Source organism: Ammospiza nelsoni, chromosome Z (assembly GCF_027579445.1).
Source record: "Ammospiza nelsoni isolate bAmmNel1 chromosome Z, bAmmNel1.pri, whole genome shotgun sequence".
NCBI classification, from domain to species: domain Eukaryota; kingdom Metazoa; phylum Chordata; class Aves; order Passeriformes; family Passerellidae; genus Ammospiza; species Ammospiza nelsoni.
In genome coordinates, this window is record NC_080669.1 from 78,510,743 (window position 1) to 78,532,812 (window position 22,070).

The 22,070-nt window shown below is 56.7% G+C and overlaps 2 protein-coding genes across 2 annotated transcripts; one reads left to right on the plus strand and one right to left on the minus strand.

The window, feature by feature from the left end:
* Window positions 1–730: 730 nt before the first annotated feature.
* On the plus strand, window positions 731–16,026 carry CA9 (carbonic anhydrase 9). The gene is made up of 12 exons (XM_059492635.1): window positions 731–901; window positions 7,784–7,807; window positions 8,964–9,134; window positions 11,294–11,436; window positions 12,084–12,176; window positions 12,413–12,479; window positions 12,648–12,805; window positions 12,969–13,104; window positions 15,173–15,196; window positions 15,375–15,401; window positions 15,539–15,632; window positions 15,775–16,026. Exons 1-12 carry the CDS (start codon window positions 781–783, stop codon window positions 15,836–15,838), a joined length of 1,122 nt encoding a protein of 373 aa, XP_059348618.1. The 5' UTR covers window positions 731–780; the 3' UTR covers window positions 15,839–16,026.
* Window positions 16,027–16,765: 739 nt separating this feature from the next.
* LOC132086490 (gamma-secretase subunit Aph-1b-like) lies at window positions 16,766–21,659 on the minus strand. Its single transcript, XM_059492210.1, has 7 exons — window positions 21,461–21,659; window positions 20,177–20,347; window positions 19,037–19,110; window positions 18,746–18,868; window positions 18,268–18,395; window positions 17,912–18,035; window positions 16,766–17,677 (listed from the first exon to the last, which is right to left on the minus strand). The coding sequence occupies exons 1-7, from the start codon at window positions 21,571–21,573 to the stop codon at window positions 17,640–17,642; spliced, it is 771 nt and encodes a 256-aa protein (XP_059348193.1). The 5' UTR covers window positions 21,574–21,659; the 3' UTR covers window positions 16,766–17,639.
* Between the last annotated feature and the right edge of the window lie 411 nt (window positions 21,660–22,070).

Genomic DNA, 22,070 nt, shown 5'->3' on the forward strand with positions numbered 1-22,070 from the left:
GACAGCCATGGAGATTCTGCATCTCAATAGGGCAGGGTCCTTCACCCATTGCTGAGGAGAGTGGACACCCACCACTGAGAGGCCCTTTGCTCAGGGGTCCCAACACCATTACTGAGGGCAGGGGACGGCCACTATCAAAGGGCTCTTCACTCAACTCTGAGGAGAGAGGACATCCATGATGGAGGGGTCCCTGGCTGACCACTGAGGAGAGGGGACAGTCACGGCCAAGGGGTGCCAACTTCATTGCTGAAGAGAGCAGACAACCACTGCTGAGGAGAGTGGAAACCCATGGCTGACAGATCCCAGACTCATCACTGAGGAGAGGAGACACCGAGTACTGAGAGCCCATTCCCTCGTCACTGAGGACAGGGGACACCCAATGGCTGAGGGGTCTTTCACCAACTGCTGGGAGAGGGACCCCCCACCCGTGAGGGGTCCTTGAACCATCGGTGAGGAGAGGGAACACCCCGTAGCTGAAGGGGCTGAGGAGCCGACTGGGCTCCCCCGCCCCGGCTGCCCCGCGTGTCCTGGCGTGGGACCGGGCTGGGCTGGGCTGGGCTGGGCCGGGGGCGCCCCCGGGGCAGTCCCGCGTTCGAGTCCCGCGCCGGGCAGCTCACCTGCCTGGACCGTGCGGCGGCAGACTTTGGCTCCAGCCCCTATAAAAGGTAACGGAGGCGTGAGTCAGAGCCGCCTCCTCCTCCCCGCCCGCTCTCACTTACGTGCGGCCGGGCGGGCGGGCAGGCACGGAGCCGCCGTCCCGCACCCGCGCACTTGCCGGAGATGAACCGCGCCGCGCTGCGGGTCTCGCTCCTACTCCCGCTCCTGCTCCTGCCCGCCCCGGCCCGTGCCGGCTCCGAACAGGAACACGGCGGCGAAGAGACCCCGCACTCCGCGGGGAAAGGTGAGCGGGGGGTCCCTCGGTGCGCGGGGCTCCATGAGGCGTGGGGCGCCCCGCTGCTCCTTTGGGGTTCCCGTGCACGGGGCGCCTCGGAGCTGAGTTTGGGACCGCCAGTGCCTCAGCAGCCTGATGCGTGCAGCACCCCAGTGCTGAGTTTGGGGTCTCCGATACATGGGGTGCCCTGATGTGCAGGATTCCCTCCTTTGCTAGGCTGGGGGTCTTTGGTGAACGGAGCGCCCCAGTGCAAGGCGTGCTGGATTTGGGATGTCTGATGCTTTGTGGAGAGGTATCACCAATGCCTGGGAGTTCTCCCCTTGCTTGGTTTTGGGGGTGGAGGGGCTGCTGTGCCTCCTGCTGCACCCGTGTTAGGGCTCCAGGTGCGTCCCAGGATGAGGTGCCTCTGCGGAGATGCGGCCCCCCAGCATCGCCCAGCTGCGGGCGCTGCACCCCCCAGCACGTCCCTGCCTTTGTCCCCGCTCCCGCCAACTCCCGTGCGGCTCCACTGGCCCGACCCCTGCCCAGGGGCTGGGCCCTCGCTTTGTCCGCAGCCCTTTTCCCTCGCTAAGTCCCTCTCGCATCAGACTGAGGGGCTCAGAGCTTCCTGCGATGGGGCTACAAGGGCTGTGCACCAAGCAGTCCCTGCTTGCTCCCGGGGTCCGCCCGGAGGTTCCAGCCCCGCTCCCGGCGTGGGGAACGGCGGCCGGGCCCCTTCACCCTGCAGGATGTCGGCTGGGCTGCCCTGCGCCCCCCTCGTCCCCCGCGGCTCCCAGGGAACGGGGTCTGGCCCTGCTGCAGAGCTGGAGGGGGGCTGACCATGGGGGACGGGGGACGTGACAGAACGCAGGGCTGCAGGGTTGTGTGCCCCTCCTCCTCCTCCCCGTGAGATGTCTTGCTGGTGTTGTGGGGGCTTTCGGAGTTATAGGTTCAGGGAAAAAGTCCTGGGTCTTTGGTGTTGGCTCCTTTTCTGATTGGAGGCTGAGGCACCGCCAGCGCTCTGCAGGAATTTTGGGGGAGTGCTGTAGATTTGCTCTTCTGGGGCTGAGTCCTGCGCAGGGACTTTGTTGTCCCTGTTCATGCTCCTTGTTCCCGCTTTGCCCACAGGTTTGTTTCCCGGGCTCAGCCTCATAGCGTGTCCTTGGTTTTGCCTCTGGTAAGGAGTTGTCCTGACCTGTGCCAGGACAGCTGCCCTGTGGCAAGGACCAGGAATTGTTTTGTGCCAGGAGCTGCTTTTGTTATTCCAATGAATCACTTAGCAGAGCCGCTCTTGCCGCCCTTGCCGGGCTGAACCCTGGACAGAGATGGGGATGCAGACAGTTCTTGCCACAGAGATTAAGTAACCCAGGCCACAGGGTGGGAGGGTGTCGGGCGTTCAGCATGCCGGTGTGCTGCGCTGGCCGAGGGGCTGGACACTGCGTGAGGCTTGGGATGGCTGGGTGGGAGGACGGGGATGGAGCAGAGGAAAGGAGGTGGCCAGGAGGTCAGTAGGGAACAGGCAAGTTAGCCCATGCTATACCAGTGTTAAGAGGCTGAATTTCTGGATGGAATCCCATGGGAAGCAGGTAATGGCTGGAACCCTACAAGGCTCCTGCCAGCTGCCAGGACCTGCGTGTCTCAGCACCTCTGCCGGGTGGGGAGCTAGTTTCCTCTTCCTCCAGGCTAGTGCATGAGGTAGGGCTGGTGGCTTCCCAGGACTCAGCACGTGCTCAGGGATTTGCCATGAGGTTGTTCCCTGAGAAGACTCTGGCTTGCCCAGAGACCCGAGTCCCACGCTAAGTGTGTCTTTGGGAAACAGCATCTCCCTTTCCCTGTTTCCTCTCCCTCTTCAGATGTGTCTTGCTCTCAGTATCCTCTTCTTGCTCATTCTCCAATGTCCTTTTTCTCCAAGTGAACCTATCTTTCTTGCTTAATACTTCTTATTCATCTCTCTCCCCAGCTCCAAGCACTGGCCTGTCCTCTGGGATTTCCCCATTTTCTTCCCTTTCGTTGGGATGGCCCTTGCTCTTCAGCACTCTGATTGTTTCCTGTTTCCCCCAACAATTGCTGGGGCAGCTGGGTTTGGAAGGAGCAGGAGCAATACCCCAGGAACATGCCCTGGACTAAAGCCTGTCCTATGCCTTCCTTGACCCAAACCCTTGCCCCTCCTGGGGGGACCTGGCAGTGTTGGGATCCATAGCCCAAGCAGTTCTCCACCAGGAGAACAAAGAACAATCCCTGCAGCGACCTGTGCTGCCAGTGGCAGATTAAAGGCTGATCCCAAAGGCTTGCAGTGGATCAGAGTTTATAAACACAAAGGGGCTTTAATGCAGCCAGGTTTGGGAGGGATCAGTGCTCCCATGGGCAGCACATGGAGTGGTGTCCTGGGCTGAAAGCACATGGGTGCTGCTGCGTCGGGTCGGTCTGGAGGGAGAAACCAGGGAGAAGATGGGGCTGGGATGGCACAGCCTCCCATAGAGACACTTCCTGTGGGGCTTGGCAGAAGGATGCTCGGGTTATGCATGCCCCTGCCCAGACCCTGTGCCTGTGCCGTGTTTGCCACAGATTGGAGAACTGGCTTTGGGCAGCGTGAGCACAGTGGCACAGTCCAGGTTCCACAATCAGGACACTGCCTTCAAATGACATGGTGTTTGGATGTGTTTTGTAGGCTGGGACATGGCTGCTGTGGCTGCTCCCTACTTTGGCACCTGCACTCTGTGCATCTCTGCATGGCCTGGTACCTCCTAGCCTACTGACCCTTGGGAATAACACTCCACTTACCGTTTCTTCTGGGCCATGAGCTCCACTGATCCCTTCATAGCCTGGGACAGCAGAGTGGTTCTGGTCTGGCATCTGTGAGCTGACCTCATCCCATGGGGCTTTGAGCCAGGTGTGGCTCAGGATTGGGTCCCAGTGGGAAGAGGGGGCTCTGGCAGGATGCCAGCACTCCCTGTGTCTGAGCACAAGGCACAGTGCGCCCAGTTGATAAGAGAGCAGGAGGGAAGAGCTGGAAGTGAACTCACTGTCCTGCATGCCACACACAAGCCATTGAGCTTCTAGAGTTCAAGGCGAGCAGAGAGCAGGAGTGGCTGTGCTGCTGTCAGGCAGCATCCACGCTGTGAGCAGCACGTGTTTCAGTGCTATCAGGTGGTCTGCAGCAGCCTCAGGCTGCACAAAGCCTAAAATATGAAAAAGTCAGGATAGAAGGTGCAGACCTACTGGGCAAACCCCTGGTCTCCTTCCTTATTGTTTGTCCCTGCTGCGGGCTGCCTCCTGGTCTGTGCAAATGATCCTGAGTCCTTTGGGTGCACAGTCCATCCCTGCGTGCCCTTGGTGAGGTCTCCTGGGTGCAGCCTGCTGCATCGGTGCCTTTCCTACGTGGAATTCGCAGCAGCCAGCGGTTGAGCTGGCTCCTCATGCTGCCAAAAGCTGCTCCTACCCTTCCTCCCGGACTGCAGGACATGCGGAGCAGCACGCTGGTAATGGCAGCGTCCGCCTGAGCTCGGCGGGAAAGTGTTTTGGATGGTGTTGGATGTCAAGGAGGGAAGGGAGCTGGCACTTGCAGCAAAGCCTGTATCCCAGAATGGGAGGGCTGAGTGGGAGCAAGGAACAGCAGGAGAAAGCACAAAGGGAGGGTGTGAAGGGGGGAAGCTCGTGGGCTGGATCGCGGGCCGCTGGGGAAAGGCGGGTGGCAGGCGGCACTCAGGTGAGCCGGCGGGCTCTGCGCGGCTGGGAACGGAGGCGTTTTTGCCTGCAAGGGCAGGCAGATCCTGTCAGCACCCTGCTGTGCTCTCCTGCTGGAACCCCTGCAAGGAACTTCTCTTCTTGCACGTTCTTCTTGCACGTTATCTCCAGCTGTGCGCGTCGCATCACCAGGGCTGTGTCCTCCCACGTTTTTGGGAGCGCTCTGCAGTCCCTGCCGGGTCAGTGGGTGCTCCGAGGGAAGGCAGGGCACGCCAAGAGCTGCAGCACCCGCTGCCCAGGGGCAGCCACGTCTTTAGCGGCGAGCGGCAGCAGCCGGGCAGGAGAGAGACCTGGCATCATCGCACGGCCCTTGGGAGGAGCGGACGTGCTCCGGCGGGAGGTGTGGGAGGCAGACTGAGCTATGCAAATCGGCACTTGGGCAGGGCAGTGGGTTAATGTTCACGGAAAAGGGATGCGAGATTGCAAATGCCCCCAGGTGGAAGGGATCGGAGGAGTTGGTGCAGGGCTGCTCCGAGCCGTGCCGAGGCAGGGGCCGATGCTGAGAGCCTGACCCGGGGCTCGCCTCGGCGCTCTCCTGCAGCGCTCGGTGCGTGTGCCAGGGGGGCCCAGCCCTGCACAGCTGCGCCTGAGAGATGCCTGCTTGAAGGGGGCGGCCTGGCTGTGCCATCACTGCACCCAGATCCACGGGATGGGAAAACACACTCAAGGGGACTTCAGTGGGTGTATAAGACCTCATAGATCCTTTTGGTTTTGATGCTGAGACATCCCTGAGGAAGTCTGTTGGGTTGCGGTGGGTTGAACTGGCTCCTGGGTGCAGCTACTGCCTTTGGGGTGTCCGAGCTGAGCTGGCAGGAGGCTGTGAGGAGGGTCCAGAGACGCCTCAGCTGTGAGAATAGGCATGTGCTGGGAGATGTGGGAACCTGAGGTAATTGGTACAGTGCTGACACAGCAGGGCAGGTGTCAGCACAGGGCTATTGCTGTCTGTGATACGATGTTGGAGCTGCTTTCTGTCCAGGCAGAGTCCCTGAAGGTGAGCAAAAAGTGGGGTGTTGGGGTAGGCTGTGCCAGTAGAAGCATGTGCAGTGAACCATGTGCCAGCCCTGAGGTGCTGTGCCTTACCTGTGCCAGGACTGCCCCAGTGTGAGTGTTTCTTTGTGCAAATAGTGCCAGGAGGGGTAGGAGAGTGGGAGCAGTGTGAGAGAAGACATACTGTGTTTCTGGAGAAGGGTCCATGTTCTCTGGATTTTGTGCAAAGCCAGTGCCCAGGTAGCAGGTACCCTTTGTGTGAGCAAGGTGGGCAGGATAGGTGAATCTCAGCTTGCTGTAGCACAGCTGGGTGCATCCCTGGGCAGTGCCATGCAAGCAGACATGGAGACGGCACTGCAGTCTGTCCCACAGCCCACGTGTCCTGGTGCACACAGCAGAGGTTGCCCGGTCCTCTGCTTGCTACTCCTTCTTCCTATGCCCTTGGGAATACCAAAGAGATTCCTAAGCATTGCTCCTGAGTGTCAGAAATGTGACAGAAGTGAGTCACCAGTCACACAGGACAGAGCCCCAAGATCTGTTCCCATCTCTGCAACACACAGTGCCCTGAACACCCTCCAGCCCTTCCCATTCCAGCCTGGCTGTGGTGATCCACGCTCCCCAGCAGCACATGCACCAAGACCCCCAGCAGTGCCCATGCCTGGATCCTCGCTGAGTGCAGGGCAGGATCCTGCTGGGTTAGGGCCTTGCATGGGACATCTGGGCCTGGGAAAGCTTGTCTCCTCATTTCTCACCCCTGAGCTGGAATCCACTCCTATTAATAGCAGCAGCGTGTCGATGGCTCTTGTCAGCAGCCGGGATGGGGGCCGGCACAGCTCCTGCTGAGACCCTCCTGCATCTGGCCAGGCTGGCAAACCCCCACCAAATGGCCCCACTGAGGGACAGAGATGATATTTGGGCTCAGCTCTACCTCTTAAATGCTCCTCCATGTCATTGCTGCTGTATGAACGCCCCCCTTTGCCCCAAACCTGTCCCATCCTGGCAATCTCTGCTCCTGCACTCAAGGGCTGGGAAGTGCCAACAGCCTGTCTGCAGCGACAAGTTTGCTGGTAAGGACAAAACAGAGGAGGAGCCTATGAATTACCTGTTGTGCCAGCCAGAGCAGTCACATTATCCTTTTGGGCTATGTTTTCCTGCCTGGGGCAAATTTGAGCCTCACATCCCTTTGCCTGGAGCTGGTTGTTTAGAAGGGCTGGTGATAGCAAAGGTGTTTGGTCAGCGGCATCTGAGAAGAGGTTCTGGTGCACTTCTAGGGCCAGCTCCAGTGATGTGCTAAGAATTCAGGCATTACTGGCAGCTCTGGAGGAGAGTAACAGTGCAAGGGCCAGCCTTTTAAGTACTGGGTACTCTCAGGACCTTCCCAGGAGGGCTTTTCCCCTCTAGGTGTGCACATTAGATCTAGAGATCTGGTACACCACCAGCTGTGGGAAGCTCAGGTCACATCTTGCCCTGCTGTGACCCATGAGTGACACAAGAAGTGCAGAGGTCCTGGCATGGGATGCCCCATCCTCCCTCCTGCTTTTCCAAAGGAAAAGGTTTTGCATGGTAGGACCTTATGAAGCCCTGTGTGGGCATTTGGGTGATCATAAGAACTACAGCTAGGAACAAGAGCTGAGCATTTGGCCTGGCACATTTTTCCGTGAAAGTCCATCCCCACTGCAGGGGCGGTCACTGATGTAAGGAGGTTTTGATGCTCATTTCTTTCCTCTGCTGTCAGTGCCAGGGCAGCTTTCCCAGGTTGGAGGAGGGTGTCTGCACGGTGCAGTGCACCTTGCTGCCCAAACTCCTCTAGGAGTGTGAGAGCTGCCCTTGTAGAGCACCTTGTCCTTGGGCAGTGGGAGGTTCTGGCTGCTCTGGAGCTGGTACAGCTGCTCAGTAATGGAAGCCAGTGTCTCTGATTTTTCTTTTTTGAGAATGACGACAAAATGTCAGACCTGGGGTTTTCCCTCTGACTGACAACTGCAAGGGACTTACCTGTGCTCTGAGGAGGCAGTACCCTCTGGGAGCATGCCCTTTGCTGGGACAGAGGGAGAGTGGGAAAGCAAAGGTGGGGAGGGGGATGGAAGGCAGTGGGAGCCTGGAGACCTGCTGCCTGGTAGAGGTGTGTTTGCTGACAACCTTTCCCTTCCATTCATGTGGTTCTTTCTTTTCTTTTTTTTCAAGGCCACAGCCACTGGAGCTATGAAGGTAAATACCCTGCAGTTACTTCTGCTTTTTTCCTACTACCCAGCAGATCCTGGAACAGAGCCAGCTGTGGTTAATTATTACAAGGCTTCCGTGCACACTCCACGACTCACCCTTCCCTCCTGCCTGACCCTGACACAGCGCCCGCACTCAGGCATGGATGGGCTGAAGAGCCAGAGGTTGATCTGATTTCACCAGGAAGCAGCAGCTCCAATGAGGGCTTTCCCAGCCCCGTGGGTGTGGGGGATGACCCTCAGGGAAGGGCTCCTCCCTCAATGAGAGCTCCCCGACCCTGTGCCAAGGGGGGAAAAGGCTGCTCTCCCCACGCTGGACTTGCAGCCCATACTGGGACTTTGACCAGCCCAGGGATTAGCTTGTCTTCACCTCTGCCCTCTGTCACCCTTCCTCCCCATCCTATCCTGCCTGGCCCTGCCCTTGCAGCACGGCCTGGGGAGCTTCTCCACAGCACCCATGGTGGGCATCACCACAGTGCTGTGACAGATACACCCTCGACTGCCCCATCACTCTGGGGTTTGGCTCAGCTGCTCACACCCAGCTCCATATTTACAGGGGTCCTGTGAGGAGCTGGCCTGGGGACAAGCCTGGGTTTGCACTGGTCCATGACACGCTAGAAGCAGTCCTCTGCAGTGCAAAGGGAGGTTTCTGAGGCATCAGCCGTGCTTATCCCAGCTGTAGCGCTGGGAAGAGGTGGCCATTTCAGCGGCAGCCCAGCCATGTCAGCTGTCCCTTTGCCACAGAGCCCAGGAGCACTGTGGTACCTTGCTCCAGCAGCCCTGAGGTGGTACCTGCCAGAGGCCAGGCTGTGCAGGGCAGCCTGTGTGTGATGAGCTGCAGGGCAGCAGCTCCTCTGCTTGCCAAATCCACTTGTAAATGATCTTCTTGCACTCTTCCTAAACACCCCAAAAATAGACTTTCCTGGCAGCTCACCATGCTCTGAGACCTTTCCTGATACAGCTGCATTCAGTCACATGTTGACATAAAGCTGCTCCCAAGCTAACTTCATGGAAACTAAACTTATGTGCATGGCTACCTCCCTGGCCAGTGCAAGTCCCCTTCCCCAGCACCCCAAGCCTTCTTTCTGGAGGTCTCCTCACCCTGAGGATCTCACTGACAGTCCTTCCCTTCCTTCTGTCACCAGACCTGAAGCACTGGAGCACGGACTACCTGGACTGCGGGGGCACCAAGCAGTCACCCATCAATGTTGACACAGCCCAGGCCATCTTCAGCCCTGACCTGCGGCCCATCCAGCTCTCTGGGTACAGCCTGCCTGCCAACCAGCTGCTCAAGCTGAAGAACAATGGGCACACAGGTGGGGGCAGAGGCAGCTGCAGGGGCTGGAGAACAAGGAGAGGATGCTCAGACTCTCCCCGCAGGACTGGGCTTCTCTGATGCCTTTCCCCTGGGCTCTGGGAAGCAGGCCATGACCCTGTTGCCTCCTAGGCCAAAAGGGAAGCAACAGGCTATAGAAATTTTACATGTCCATTTGTTTTCCTGGACAAGGTGAGAAGCCCCAACATGTCCAGAGCCATTGGGAGCCAGCTCCAGAAATTTGTTAACTCCACATCTTCTTTAAAAATGTGTCCATGATATTTCTGATGTGTATTTTGAGCCACTGGTTCCTCCTCTGCATTTCACTTTCAAAGGACTCATCAGTCTTTGTATGTGGCTTAGACTTTAAGCTACTTACACCTGTCTTTTAGGGCACAACATTTGCCACCTTACTTTGTCTGTACTTGAGGATTCTATCTCAAGATCTTAAGAAATTTTCATAGGTTTTTTTTTTTCCTTCTCCAATACCAGCATGGTTTTTGTAAACAACTTTTTGGACACGACTTATTCATGTTATTTTAGTATCAGCCTCGGTATTCCAGATATGGAGGAAAACCACATTTTTCCACAGCTGGCATGGTTGGACCTGGTTGTTACCAGCTTTTTCTTGGAGGAGGCAGAAAGTTTTGTGCACGCTGATGTCGGCCAGCCCCTGAGCTAAGAAAGGGTTATGGAGAAAGGGCCTTAGGGACTTGCTGATGGTGTGATAAGGCACCTCCTTGCCCTGGTGGCCAACGAGATGGAGCTGACCTGTGTGTACAGCAAACTTGACAGGTCAGGCTTGCTGTGTATGGTCAGATCAGCTGCGTGCTGCATGCACAGGGCTCTACACTGTGGCCTCCTGCCCTAATGTGCCTGCAGAGTTAAACTAGTTGAGCTCAGTAGTTGCTATTTTAGACACCCTGGCATCTGGTGTTGCTTGGTGTTTAGAAAAGCAGTGAGAGCATTTTCATTGGGGAGAGGGGAAGTACTTTCTCACAAGGCTTTTAAGACGCCTTTTTTATTGTGGCAACCACTGTTCTGCCTTATGAAAAGCCATAAATAAATAAAAAGTTGCAAGCCTAGTTAGCTATTTGTACAGTTACTCATTTTGGTAACAAAGTGTAAATGTTATATAAGATTTTTTGAGGGCTTGAAAATGACTCAGGTAGTTAGGAGAAAGAAGACAATGGTTTACGTATATAAAAGAAGTGTAAAAACAGATAAATTCATAGGGAGGGAACAGTTTCTCACTTCCTGTATTTGAGTTTTCTATCTCTGAACCCAGTGGCAAGGAACTTGAGATGGCCAATGACTCATCACAGCCCTGTTATGCAGTTAATCCCAAATTTGTGCCCTATTAGTGATGTAACTAAGGGACACCCCATTTAATAAAGGAAAAAGGAAAAGACTTTACATTAAAAATCAGGAAAAGGTGCTTAAAAGGATAGGACAGCCTTTCTCAGGGTCCAGAGATGCTCCTGATATTTTTGCCACATGTCCAGGTAACTCAGTTTTAGATTTGCCACATTGCTGCAGTAGTCCAAAATAGCTGGACAAACCACACTAAAGTAAAGAAAAATCAAAGTATGAATTTATGGTATCCAAAGGGGCAAAAGTTTTAGCTCTAAGTACTTTCAAAATATTTAATGCCTCTGTGGCACTAGCTCCAGTGCTGTCATACACTTGCAGGCTGCTTTATTTGAAAGGTCCCAGCTCGCCAAGAGTTGCAGCTCTCTGTCCCTTTGCCCTGCTCTCATAGATGTCCACCACTCTGCCAGTATCCTTCTCTATGAATTTTGTTCACGGTCTCTTTATATTATTCTCACTTACTGAATTAATTGTTGGATAACATTTGGCTTGGAGCTGGCCCCAGGAGTCTTTGTGGAGGGGCTCTTCACTTTCCAGCATTTTCATAGCAGCTCTTTTTGAAGCTGACATATTTACTGCAGTATCCTACAACCTTAGGTCTGAAGCTGAACCCTGCCGCATTGGCAGGCCTGCCCACAGCCTCATGACAAATGGAAAGCAAGGTTTTCTGTTATGACCAGCTTCTAGAAACCCAGAGCGACTGTTTCCCTCGAGACACCTCCTTTGCGTACCTGCGGAATGGGCTGGGCTTTGTGTTGTGTTCCTGACCTCTTCCTTCTGGCTCTGCAGTTGTCCTTGAGCTGCCCGACTCGCTGGCCCTGGCTGGTGGCTATGCCCAGCAGTACCGAGCTGCACAGCTGCACCTGCACTGGGGCTCCCCGGCAGGACCCGGCTCCGAGCACACTCTCAACGGGCGCCGCTTTGCTGCCGAGGTGAGGAGCCCTCAGGTGCTGGATGCACCTTTCCCCTCGTGGTGCTGGGCACAGGAGGCACCGGAATGCTCTCATGCTCCTCGCCCATGGCTGTCCCTGGATGTGGGCTGTAATTCCTGGCCAGGATCCTGGGCTGCTCTGCAGCAATGGAGTTTGGTGTGGCAGGCCACACTTTGATGCTGAGCCAGACTCATGCACAAGCCTGGTCCTGGGCTGATGGTGCAGGAGCTGTGGCCGTCCCCAGGCTGTGGAAGCCAGATTTTCTGGAGGCTGTGAGCCTGCTTTGGGAGCTACAGGGACTGTTTACTCTGTACACACTGTCCTCTTGCTCTGCCAGCTCCCATCTGGTTTTATCCCTCCTTCTCTAGCTGCTGTCCTCAAACTGAGCCTGGCTCTGCGGTATTAGCCCCTGTTATACAGGACAGAGCGTTGATTTGCTGTTGATGAGCAGGGAAGTTCCTGCAGGCAGAGCTTCATGCTGGCTGCTTTGCACCAGCAGACCCACCAGCATTTTCCCTTCCCTGCAGTGGTACTCATCCCACCTGCATTTGTCTCACAGCCCTTGTGTCAGCAGGCTGTAGCCCTGTGGGAGTGAGCATCTCCCAGTGGCATCCATCAGGCACTGGAATTGCATTTTTCCCTTCCAGATCCATGTGGTCCACTACAATACCAAGTATGACAGCCTTACAGAAGCAATGGTTCACCCAGATGGCCTGGCTGTACTGGGAGCCTTTCTGGAGGTGAGTTTCATGGATCAGCAGCAGGAGGATGGGACTGGGGTGGGCAGAGTTGGACACAGTTTTGGGGACTGACAGAGGTGCAAATATACTTTGGAAGAAGGGGAGAGAAAGGGCAGATCAGCCCTGATAAGAATGAAGATGTCACTGGGTGCCTCTCTCAAGGAGCAGTACCTCCCTGCTGCCATCACCATCTCATCCCGTGGCCTTGCTGCTACCTTGGGGTCTCTGTGTTGCAGGTTGGGCATGGGGAGAACCAATACTACCATGAAATACTTAAGCATCTGCATGAAATCGAAGAAGTAGGTAAGGCCCTGTCCCACCTCATACTGTGTCAGGGGCTGCAGCCCAGCAGAGAAACCAGCTGCTCAGCAAAGCTGCAGCACATGCAGTGCCACACTGCCCATGATCTTCATGCTGTTGCCCTCCAAGGGGTTTGTACCAGTCTCACTCCCATTATGTGTCCTCTCCCAGGACAAGAAACCTTGGTGCCTGGATTCAACATTGCCGGTCTGCTGCCTGCCAACCTGAAACTCTACTTTCACTATAATGGCTCTCTGACCACCCCTCCCTGCTACCAGACAGTCAAGTGGACAATCTTCAACCAGACCATGCTGCTCTCTCATCACCAGGTCTGTCAGGGCAATGAGCTCTGCACTGGGTCTTTCCCAGCCTCTCCCTGTGAGCTGGTGCAGGTGCCCTGTGCCAGGGCTCTGCAGCTCATCCGCTCCCAAAAGCGGGATGTTATTCCCACATATGTTATATGCTATTCTGCTCACACTGCTCTCCTTCCAGATGTCACTGTTGGTTTCCACCCTGAAAAGCCCTGAGGACGAGCTTTTGCAGAACAATTACCGACCAGTGCAGAGCCTGCACGGGCGGCGGGTGCTGGCGAGTTTCCAGACCTCCCCTTCAGTGAAACACATTCCTGGTAAGAGTGCTGAGTGTGCTCAGGCTGCTCCCAGCAGCAGGGATGCAGTGATGGGGGGCAGCAGCAGGACTCAGTGCTTTGTGTATCCTGCAGAAACACAGCATGGCTTAGACCTGCCTGGCAAGTGACATGTGGCAGCAATGGTCTTAGGGTCCTGCTCTCTCCCATTCCTGCACTTCCTTCACCCTGCCTGGGGAAGACTGGTCTATAGAAACTTATTTTATCCTTAGTCTTGCAGATGTAACAGCAGCAGGACTAGGGGATGCATGGTCAGGAGCAAAGAGGCAGGTCCTAGCACTCCAGCTAGCTACTTCAATCCCAAAAGCAATAGATAAATTCAGTAGGAGCTGCCAGAGGTACGAGCTTGCAGTGAACACCCCTCCCCAAATCCTGCAGGAAGGGCAGTGCTGGGGACTCCTGCTGAAGGTTGTGCTCTGTCAGCACAGCCTCACAGCCATCCTGGCCAAGCACACAGTCCCCTGCCTGAGGGCTCCCTGAACGCCCACCCTCTATTTCTCCTTGAAGGCCTTACTTGCATTGGTGATTTCCAGGCATGAGTAGAAATCACTATTAATCATCAGGTGTGACTATTGCTTTGCATCACTGAGTTTTTGCCCATTGCTGCTCCCTGAGGTCACTGGGGGTTTTCTATTCAACATCCTGTTCCTTTTCTGTTCTGATGGCATTTCCCACACCTTTGGTGAAGGTGACTAATAGGAACAGCACAGGGTTGGTCCCAGGCCTCTGGGCAATGCCTCAATAACCACACAATGTGGTGTAAGGCACTTCCCTCACCGTTCCACCTGCAGCCTGCTTGCTAATGGCTCTAGGCTTTTAATCACTGTGGTCTTCAGCCTGGCTAGCAGTTTCCCATGTGGCACTGCATCAAATGCTTCACTGGAACTGGGAGAGATAAAATCTACCACATTTTCTTTGTCTAGAATATCACTTATCAAAGAAGGATATCGGGTTAGGCTGGCATGCTCTATCTTTGGTAAACCTCTTAGATACTTTATCATATTTTCCATTTACCTCCAAGCCTTTCTTTTACTACTTTCTTGCAGAAGCTGTTCCAAAGCCTCCCAACACTGGGGCAAGGGGGGTGTTGCCCAGCTCTACTTTTTTTTTTTCCATTATTTGCTATTTCTATACACAAATCCCCACTGTAACAAAGCCACAAGTGCCAGGAGAATGTCCCAGTACTCTTGGATGACGTTACCGGTCCCCTGCCTTGCGTGCACAGGATTGCTGGGGGTTTCTCCCCACATCAGTGCTAACTGCCTGCTTTAGCCCTTGGGGCTGCTGAGCACTGAGATGGATGGATCACACCTTGTTTTGCTTGCAGCTGCACCTTCTGTGCCATTGCTTGTTGATCTTTCTGACAGTCACCCCCAGCTCGAGTTAAGCACTCCTGTTATAAGCTGCTGGGTGGAGGTGGCAGCTTTCCTGCAGCAGCCATGTAGCTGGATAGAGCCCATAGATAGTGCCACTCTGTGCACCATACCCGAGCCATGTACAGATGATAACGCAGCTCTTTAAATACCATGCTTTCATGCTGGGCAAACATTTGCCCAGCACAGCTCCCTCCCAGCATGCAGGGCCACCAAGCCATCCCCATGCCAGGTGCCCTACCTGCAATGTGTGGCTGCCTCCTCCCTGGGAGCTGCTGACCATCTCAGGCAACTGTCCCCATGGCTGCTGCCTGCTGGGCTCTGCCCAGGTGCCTCTCGGGGTCTCCTGTGCAGTCATGGGGTGCTGCAGTGCTCAGCACCCTGCCTGCTTCCTTGGCTGTCGCAACAACAGTGGGGGAAGTTTCTGGCTGGGCTCAGCGAGGCTCAGGTGTAGGCTGTGGTTCAGGGATCCCTTTTTCTTCCCTTTTCTCATGCTTCTGGCAGGGTGTCAGGGCTGGGCTTCCTGCAGCAAGATACTGTGAGCTGCTGGAGATGTGGCAGCTGATGGGAGTCTTGTAGGCAGCCCTACTTTGGAAGTGGAACCCAAAGGCCTTCAGGCTTGAGACTTCCCAAATACTTCAAAGGCTGTGCCCTGACTGTGTTGTCTCTCTTTACAGGTAGTGATGATTCAGCAACAGCAGGTAGGTGAGGGGCTGGCACAAAGCAGGGGAAGGTGGGCAGGGGGTGTACCTGCCTGGGAATCGGGGTCTTGTGCAAGCCACGTGCTGAGCTGGGGGTGGGCAGCCACAGTGGGTTTGTAGGGCTGCTCTAGCATCCATGCTGCTGGTTCTCATCTTCCAGTCTTTGTCTCCTTTTCAGAAGGACACTCCAGCTCATTTCATGCAGGTAAGTGTGCCCAGCCAAGGCTGGTTCTTTGTGTCCCCTCTGCCCTTGGGCTACCAGCCTACTCCTTGCCTGCTCTTCCTCAGCCAGTAGTTGCAGGGGACCCTCCCCAGTGTAACGTGGCTGTGCTTGGCTTGCAGGAGATGTGCTGGCTGTGCTCTTCGGGGTGCTCTTTGCTGTCACAGCACTGGCCTTCCTGCTGTACATCTATAAGCACCGCAGCCAGAACACACGGTGAGCAATGGGGAGACACAGGAGGACAGTGCCTGGGGGCAGGATTGGTCCAGGGCCCCCACAAGAAGAGGGTTTAATGGTGGTTTCAGGCAACAGGACCTCCCTCCTAGTCTAACAGTTTCCCCCTTTCTTTCCCCACCAGGCTGGACTCGCCAACCAAATCCAAGGTCATCTACACGGCAGCCAGCACCGAGAACACTGCGTGAACTCCACACCTCTGTGGCAGTCCCAGCCCCACTGTCTCAGCCTGTCACCCCACCTCCCCTCACTCCCACCCCAGGTCAAGGAAGACCAGTGCTCCAGCACGCCTTGGCTGCACGGGCTGCCCACATGGACTGTTTGTCTGGGGGGCAGCATTTGGCCCCAATAGATATTTTTGTTATAAAAAAGGTAAAAACTCATTAAAAAAAAGTAAAATCCTCCCATGGTACCAGATGTCTCTGCTGCCTTTGTGGGAAGCTGTGGGGCAGGAAAGAGCACCCTGGTTCAGCTGAAATCACAGTGGAGAGGGGTGGGCAGGGACCCCTTCCCAACCAGCAAAGACAGTATCAGCCTCTGTGCACTGGGCAGAGCTCCAGAGTAAGCAGCACAAGGCTTCTTCTACAGCCCAGCCCTGCCCTCCATCACTCTGGGACTTCTTCCTCCTCTTATTTGTGCAAAGCATTGGAAAAACATAGCTGTGGCTTGGTAAGGCTGAAGAAAGGCAGAGTTGAAGGTGGCAGAGCCACTGCTTGCCTGCTGGGTAGCCCCCACCCAGCTCACCTCTGGCTTTATCACAGCTAGATTAGCCAGGACAACCCTAGATCTGTGGCTACCTCCCACCTTTCATGATGGCTCCTGTGGAGCTAGAGCGAAGTCCCAGAGAGCTTTATGGACATGACAAAACCTTAATAAACTGGCCCTGTGTGGGAGAGGAACCTCCCTAGCTACAGCCCTCAGTGGCCTCCACCCCAAAGCTGTAAAATTAGAGTTCAGCCACTGTTAGGATGGACAGAGCAGGAGCAAGGCCTGCAGGCAAACAGGGTCTGCAACTTCCAGACCATCCCCCTCCAGCCACACCACTACAAAGCCATTGTTACCACTGCTTGTACCCTCCCCACAAGGGCAGCACTGCTGGCCACACAGAACCCCACTTGTCTGTGGTACTTAATTTTATTGGTATAAAAGCCCACTGTGGATAAAACTGCCTTTTCAGCCCGATGGCAGTTTCTCCCTCCCAGCCCTGTGGCACAGAACCAGGGCTGGTACCCGCCTGAAAATCCCCAAGAACAGGAGAGGGCAATGATCCATTGGAATGGTCCCTTGAACCCCCTCCCAAATCTGTGCCGGCAACAGCTGTGGCATTGCATGTCCTCCCAAACCCTCCACCACCCTCCATGCCCACTGGGTCCTTTGGATACTGTCTTTTTCCCTCTCCCTCTCCCATCCTGCATGGTGTCAGTACCCACGGGTCCCCCAGCACCATCCTGCTGCACCAGGATGCCAGCTCAGCCCTGCCAGGGCTGTGGCTCCTGGGGCAGCAGGACTGGGCAGAGAGGTGGAGAAAGGAGCACTACAGCAGTCAGCCACGACCCAGGGCACGGCAGCACTTTGCAAAGCCCCTTCCTCCACCCTGCAGCGAGGAGGCAATGCAGGCCCCCTGCCCTGGCATGGGGGACAGCACATCTGTGGCAGCGGGGGGAGAAGCGATGGGTTTCTTTGGGCTCAAGCCTCTGGCAGTCACAGGCAGGCTAACTGGGGCTGAGCTCACAGCAGGGCCAGCAAAGTTGGGTCCCCCAAAACTGAGGTGTTTTATGGGGACTCCCAAAGGGGCGTTGGAGTGAGCCAGTCTCAGCCACACTGGTTGGCTGGCTGCCACAGCTGGACCCCAGTGCCTGCCCCACCAGGGCTGGCCAGGGTCCCCCAGTCCAGGAGAAAAGATATTGCAAAGAAGGTGATGGCCGATCCTGCCGCCAGGATAGGAAGGGAGGGGAGGGGTGACTGGGGACCGGAACATCCTGCAGGGCCTCAGGATCCTGGTTGGGGGCTGGCTCCGCTCTGTAAACCTGCAGGAACCAGGAAGAGAAACAGTGAGTTTTCACCAAATTCCACCCCACTTCCCGCAGGAGAGGCGACAACCTGACAACGGCCTCAAAAACCACCTGCTCCTCTGCTCTGGGAGACAAGGGGATGATACCCTTGCTTGAGACATTGGGACAACCTCTCACCATCCTAGCACCAGTCTGGGTACCCCATGAGACCCAGAGTGTCCCCCACCCCCTCTCTGGAGCAGCACTTACAGAGCAGGAAGCGCTGCAGGTTCTGCACGGATCCCCCCGAGAGCAGGTAAGCCCAGGCAGCGGCAGCAGCCATCAGCAGGTAGGAGGGCACCAGGCTGCCCACGTACATGGGGTTGCAAAACGACTGCAGAGAGAGGAATGAGAAGAGAAAGGTGAGCAGGCAGGAGAGGACAGGGACAGGATGTGTGGCAGTGTTGTCACCTCAATGAATGGAGTGAGACAGGCGGCACCAGCCCCAGGATTTGGTTTGTGAAGGGCCAGCTCCTTTGCTAGTGCCAAAGGCTATTTCCCACCAGCACAGGGACCAGTACTCTGAATACAGGTCCCAGCACAGAGCCCTGCTCCCAGTTACTCACCAACCCCGAAACAGTGAGATGCATGATAATGACTGCTGCGATCTCCCACCAGCGCCGGTGCTCACAGCCATGAAAGAAGATGATCCCCCAGAAGGTGTGAAGGAAAATCAGCACCATGGTCATAAAAGCTGCAGGGAGAAGAAGAGGCGTCACCAGGGACTCACCCACTTGACTTAGCCAGCAGACTTGGGGAAGAGATGGAGATGAATCAGTAAAGAGAGGGTAGAGAAACCGTTTGGCTGGACTGGGAGGTGCTGGGTAAGATTCCACAGGTGGGAGACATGAAATGAAGAGCAGGGAGGATCACAGGGGACAGCAAGAAGGGTTTGCCACAGAGATATGTGACAGGGGATTATAAGGGTCTCAGGTAGGTGAGAGTGCAGCATGGATAAGACAATGTAGGAGGGAAAACTCCAGCATCTCATCTGCTGCATCTGAGGTGGGGCAGAGATGTGAGCAAAGGGTGCCAGTTACTCACCTGAGGTCAGGAAATACAGCTGTGAATCCCCATGGATGCCCACAGTGCCAGGCCCTAATGCGTCTGCCAGGAGATTGATCATGGAGAAGGCGCCGCTCATGAGACCAAAGCCTACGCCAGCCACTGCCAGGACAGGGACACTGTTAAACCCGGAACCTCCCAAGGGTCACCCCATGCAGCTCTGAGCGAGCTTTGGCATGAGAAATCCATTGCTCCCAGCACCATCCTCAGCCCTGCCCAGGCCCACCCCCTGCCCCACAGTCAGGGTGCTCCACTCTGCACAGCACTCACCATATGCCATTTGCTGAATGGAAATGGGGGAGTAGCCGTCCTCACTGAGGGCCACCAGCCCCTCAATGGCCTTCCTGTGGAGTGAGAGCACACTGGAGTTCAGCACAGCCAAGCCACCTCCTGAGGCATGGTGCAGTGTTCACTCTGCACCATGGCACCTTCCTGGCAACCTCCCCCTCCCCGAGCAACACCCACCACGGAGACTGTCCGTGTGACTGACCACCAGAAAAACCAGGCATGTGAAAATCATGTGAGGCCACACAGAAAGATTGTCCACAGAGGAATGCGGGTGCCAGCCAGCCCGGCAGAGCAGGGCTGGTGTGAGCAGGACGCTGGGTGTAAGGCAAGCAGCACCCCCGCATGGAAAGCAGCCCCACTGCAGGCGTGGGAGGCCGTACCTGATCTCCGCACTTAGAAAGATGTTGACTAACAATGGAGGAGGTGCAGGAAGAGCTTGAAGAGTTAAAAAAATTCAATGTGGAGGGAAACTGTGAGAGGAGAGGCTTTGTAATTTGTACCAACTAGGGATGCAATAGGCTAGGAGGATGCCAGGCAGTTCCTCAGCCTAGGGAGAACAGCAGTGCTTGGGACCGGAGATCGCAAGGCAAAGGAAACGCAGCGGTTTTATGTCAGAGGCTGCTCCGTGGAGCTCTGCTACCCTCTGCCTGTCCGCCTCCGGCAGGGCCCTGCCGCAGGGAGCCTGCCCACAGGGCTCCCCCCTGCATTCTCCCAGGAAGACCGTGGAGTATGAAGGACACCTCCCTGTGCCTGCCTGCCCAGCCCAGCACAGTGTCTGTCCATCCACAGGACAGGGTGCAGCACGCGCTCCCCTGGCAGCAAAACCCTGCACTCCAAGACAATGGTATCAGGAAGACTGGAAGCTGCCCAGGCTGCTTTGAGACTGTGACCCAGCTGCTCAAACAGGGCACCAGATGCTCCAGACCTTAGGGCTGCTCTGCAGACCCACTGGGGTCAACACACTGAAACAGGCGCCACCCACGTGCTCGGGGTAAGCACTGAGACAGCTTCCCACCACACCTGACACTCCCCCCAGTCCAGCAGCTCACAGGCAAAACCTGGCACCACCACAGCTGGGAAGAGCATCCAGCAGTGCTGGCACAGTGGGGGAGATGCCATTACCTGAGGAGCTTGTAGTAAAGGAAGCGGAAGGCCTCCTGCAGCAGCACAGAGAACATCACCCCAAAAATCAGGAGCCCCTTCTGCAGCCGCTCATCCTGGGGGTCGCTGGCTTTCACTGCGATAAACCAGATGAGGGATGAGAGCAGCAGTGACACCAGCCAGAAGAAAGCCCTGTAAGAGACAGAGCTTGCTGGCACCGCTGATGTGCCAGAGCCCCCACTGTGCTGGGACTGGCACTGGCAGCTGTGCCCAGCCGTGCCCACTCTCCAACCAGCACCAGTGCCACTTTGGTACTGGTGCGGGGCAGGTGGTGCCCAGATGGGTCTCACTGCTGTGCTGTCCCTGCACACCTGCCCCACTGGTCACCAGAACTGGCACCAGTGCCCCTGTTGTGCCCACAGCAGTACCAGCACCAGGCTCATATCCATGCCAGTACCACTTCCAGTACCACGTCCTTCTGGTCCCACAGCGGTACTGGTACCAGTTTCCCAGCTGCACACATGCACCAGTACCATTACCAACCCTCCACTGGTACTGTATGAGTTCTCGTGTCTACTATGTGCTGTGACAGTAAGACAAACAATATTAGTGCTCCTGTCATGCAAGCAGCAGCACCAGTGTGAGTACTGGAGATTCCAGTGAGCCCATAACAGCACCAGTGTGAGCACTGGTTACTCCAGTGAGCCCACAACAGCACGAGTGTGAGCACTGGTTACTCCAGTGAGCCCACAACAGCACCAACATGCACAGTGGTGACTCCAGTGAGCCTACATCCGCACCAGTGTGAGCACTGGTGACTCCAGTGAGCCCACATCAGCACCAGTACCAGTACTGGTGACCCAGTGAGCCCACAACAGCAGCAGTGTGAGCACTGGTGACTCCGGTGAGCCCACAACAGCAGCAGTGTGAGCACTGGCGTGCCTGCTGCAGCCACCACAGTGCCTCAGCCAGCACCAGTCACATGCCTCTCACAGCCCTGATGCCACCACCACCCTGTCACACCCATAGTGGTACCAGCACCCCTGTCACGCCCACACCGTACCAGCACCGGCACTGGTACCAGCTCCCCTGTCGCGACTACAGTGAGCGTGCTGAGGCACTGGGAACAGCAGCCCACTGCATCCGAACTGGGACCAGCACCAGCAGCAGAATCAGTGCCCCCGCCACCATCGTTCTGGTAGCAGCACCGGAGCTGGTCCCAGCGCCCCGCCCCGCTCACGCCGCTCCTGGAGCCCATCGTGGTCCCGCAGCCCGGCGGCACCGGAGCCCCCATGGCTGACTGACCCGGCGATGAGGATGATGATGCGGAGCGGGTCGCGGGCGATGGTGAAGATGAAGAGGCCGAAGGCGGGCCCGAAGGCGATGAAGGTGCACCCGAAGAAGACGGCGAGCGTCATTTCGGCGGGAGCCGGGGGCACGGGACCGGGCTCGGAGCCGGAGCTCGGACCGGACGGGCCCCGCGGCCCCTTCCCCCTCCGCCGCCCTTCCGGGGCCGATGACGTCACACGTGCGCGCGCCGCCGCCGCCGGAAGCCGCGTCCCGGGGCGGGCCCGGGCCCGTCAGTCACGGGCGGCGTTGGATGCCGGGAGAGGCCCGGGAAAGGCCCGGGCAGGGCGGGTCGGGCACCGGGACGGCCTCCCCAGGGAAGGAAGGGGTCGCAGCACCAGCCTGGCAGAGTTTCAGAAGCGTCTGGGGAAGGCTCTCCAGCGCACGGTGTGAGCCTCGGGGGGGCCTGTGCCGGAGCTGGACGCGTGGGTCCCTCCCAGCTCGGCAGGCCCCGTGATCCTGTGGGGGCGCAGCCTGTGCCCAGGGGAGCTTGGCCTCGTCCCCACGGGCACCCCCAGGAGCACGGGCTGGGCGAGGTGTGCAGGCTGCCCCGCCCTCGGTGGTTCTG

Bases quoted from the DNA above. Each gene is read 5' to 3' on its own strand.
- CA9 (XM_059492635.1), top strand. From the start codon at position 781: ATGAACCGCGCCGCGCTGCGGGTCTCGCTCCTACTCCCGCTCCTGCTC. The intron at 12,177-12,412 runs GTGAGTTTCATG...TCTGTGTTGCAG, and splicing joins TACTGGGAGCCTTTCTGGAG to GTTGGGCATGGGGAGAACCA. The intron at 15,633-15,774 runs GTGAGCAATGGG...TTTCCCCACCAG, and splicing joins CACCGCAGCCAGAACACACG to GCTGGACTCGCCAACCAAAT.
- LOC132086490 (XM_059492210.1), bottom strand. From the start codon at position 21,573: ATGACGCTCGCCGTCTTCTTCGGGTGCACCTTCATCGCCTTCGGGCCC. The intron at 18,869-19,036 runs GTGAGTGCTGTG...CTGTCCTGGCAG, and splicing joins CATTCAGCAAATGGCATATG to TGGCTGGCGTAGGCTTTGGT. The intron at 18,396-18,745 runs GTGAGTAACTGG...TTCTCCCTGCAG, and splicing joins GCTGTATTTCCTGACCTCAG to CTTTTATGACCATGGTGCTG.